The 1,931-nt window shown below is 43.8% G+C and overlaps 2 protein-coding genes across 2 annotated transcripts; both read left to right on the forward strand.

Annotated features, from left to right (window-relative positions):
* Positions 1–168: 168 nt before the first annotated feature.
* On the forward strand, positions 169–589 carry Pmar_PMAR017236 (proteasome subunit beta type 6,9, putative; the record flags this gene model as incomplete). The annotated part of the gene is made up of 3 exons (XM_002768469.1): positions 169–194; positions 251–343; positions 394–589. The coding sequence occupies 3 exons, from the start codon at positions 169–171 to the stop codon at positions 587–589; spliced, it is 315 nt and encodes a 104-aa protein (XP_002768515.1).
* A 980-nt stretch (positions 590–1,569) lies between these two features.
* Pmar_PMAR017237 (hypothetical protein) lies at positions 1,570–1,783 on the forward strand (the record flags this gene model as incomplete). The annotated part of the gene is made up of 2 exons (XM_002768470.1): positions 1,570–1,665; positions 1,721–1,783. The coding sequence occupies 2 exons, from the start codon at positions 1,570–1,572 to the stop codon at positions 1,781–1,783; spliced, it is 159 nt and encodes a 52-aa protein (XP_002768516.1).
* Between the last annotated feature and the right edge of the window lie 148 nt (positions 1,784–1,931).

The following is a 1,931-nucleotide window of genomic DNA, read 5'->3' on the forward strand; positions in this document are numbered from 1 at the left end:
CACAGCTGGCCTTATTGTGGCTGGATGGGACCAGACTGAGGGGCCTCAGGTAGTCACTTATCTGATCTTAAACGCCACCGCTTACGGGCGGTGTGGGGATGTATGTTTAGCTTCCTCAACTGAGCTCGTAAGTTCTCTCACTACATTATGAAAAATCCGCCAAGGATTATGGGTAAAGTGTACAAAAACCAACGGTAATTTCGCAAAGTTTCCCCATAGTTTTTATATTCTTACTAACATATGTAGTTAGCCATGTGGATATATTCCCATACTGCTTACAGGTTTATTCGATACCTCTGGGTGGTACTATTATCAAGCAAAACATCGCCACTGGTGGTTCTGGGTAATGGTAACTCTTGCGAGCTCCGAAGAATGCTTAGGGTCTTTTGTCAGATCGACTTACATTACGGGGTTGGTTGATCATTTGTATCGCCCTGATATGAGCAGGGGGGAGGCTGAGGACTTCGTGGCTAAGGCGGTGGCTCATGCTATGGCCCGTGATGGATCTTCTGGTGGAGTTATCCGTGTCACCACTGTCACCGAGAAAGATGTGGCCGAGAAGTGCCTATATGCTGATAAAATACCGTAACCTCAACGATTCTCGTATGCGCTACAAGATTGCATTGTTGTAAAGGTACACTCTCCAGTGAAGAATATAGATGGACGATTATACTGAGTGGTGAAAAACTCACTAAAACCGTTTAAATAGAAATTGGGTGATTTGTGTTGTTATATGGATGCACGTTGATTGATAAGAACACCAGAACATTTTTGAAGCACCACTCCTTACGTACTATGTACTACGTACTATGTACTACGTACTATGTACTACGTACTATGTACTACGTACTATGTACTACGTACTATGTACGTAATATGTACGGGAACAATTTCACATGTATGAACTTGTAGCAATACCATAATTCGAGGAAAAGATTCATGACTGTTATTCAAAATGTGTTGGCGACGGGTGTAAAGGAGGCCCCTCACTATCACAGCAGAATATATCAACATCATAGCAACAGTTGCTAGTATGATGGTGGTCCCCACGTCAAAGCACATGAGTTTGGCAGATCTGTAGGCAAGTGAGGTATATAGGCCATTGACGTCAGGAAGATCTGCAAGTACTGGACCATGGTTTCAATGTAAAGAGCATCGAGGCATTGCCTTGGGGATAGTATGATCAAGTTTATAGTGTGTTGGATAGAGTCTATGAATGTTTACAAGAAATACGTTGGCGCAAGGTATTTGGAAGGCTAGTTGCACAAAATACGGTAAACTAATTTTATTAAATAATTGCGTAAAATTGCGCAGAAAAGGTCAACGGCGCAAGATATCATTGTGAAGTGTCCTGGGGCCCCCTTCAAAAGATACGAAACAGGTTCAGTTCAAGCACACCTGAGCATGGTCGGTCACTCCCAACAATTTTTGAGTGCTTCAACGTATACTATTCCCTCAGGAATATCAGGGCGCGCGCTATTTACGTTTAGGATGTCTCGGCATTCGGATTGAGCGTCGCAGAAGTATTCGGAAAAATGTTGTTGTTGTTATTAGTTATTTTTTGCCTCAATGTTGATATCTTCCAACGGTTCGAAGCTTACCAAGTTCGCATCTTCCCGAGCTCTCGCTGCTGCTACCCTCAGAACAAGGAACTTTGCTGCAAAGGTGTCTTCAAGTAAGGATTAGTTTACCAGTCTCGTACTAGTGAGTGCTCTATTAGGTGGTGGTCAATGGCAAACAGTTGATGGGTGTACTGGGGTTACTCATGTCTCATACGCTATGACCGACACGGCATTCATTTTCCCTATTACTCCGTCATCACCTATTGCTGAGCTCTCTGAGCAGTGGTCTGAGCTTGGCGTGAAGAATGCCTTTGGTGATGTCGTTAAGATCACACAAATGCAGTCGGAAGCTGGTGCGGCTGGTGCTCT

The sequence above is a fragment of the Perkinsus marinus genome (assembly GCF_000006405.1).
Source record: "Perkinsus marinus ATCC 50983 genomic scaffold scf_1104296968068, whole genome shotgun sequence".
Taxonomy (NCBI): Eukaryota; Perkinsozoa; order Perkinsida; family Perkinsidae; genus Perkinsus; species Perkinsus marinus.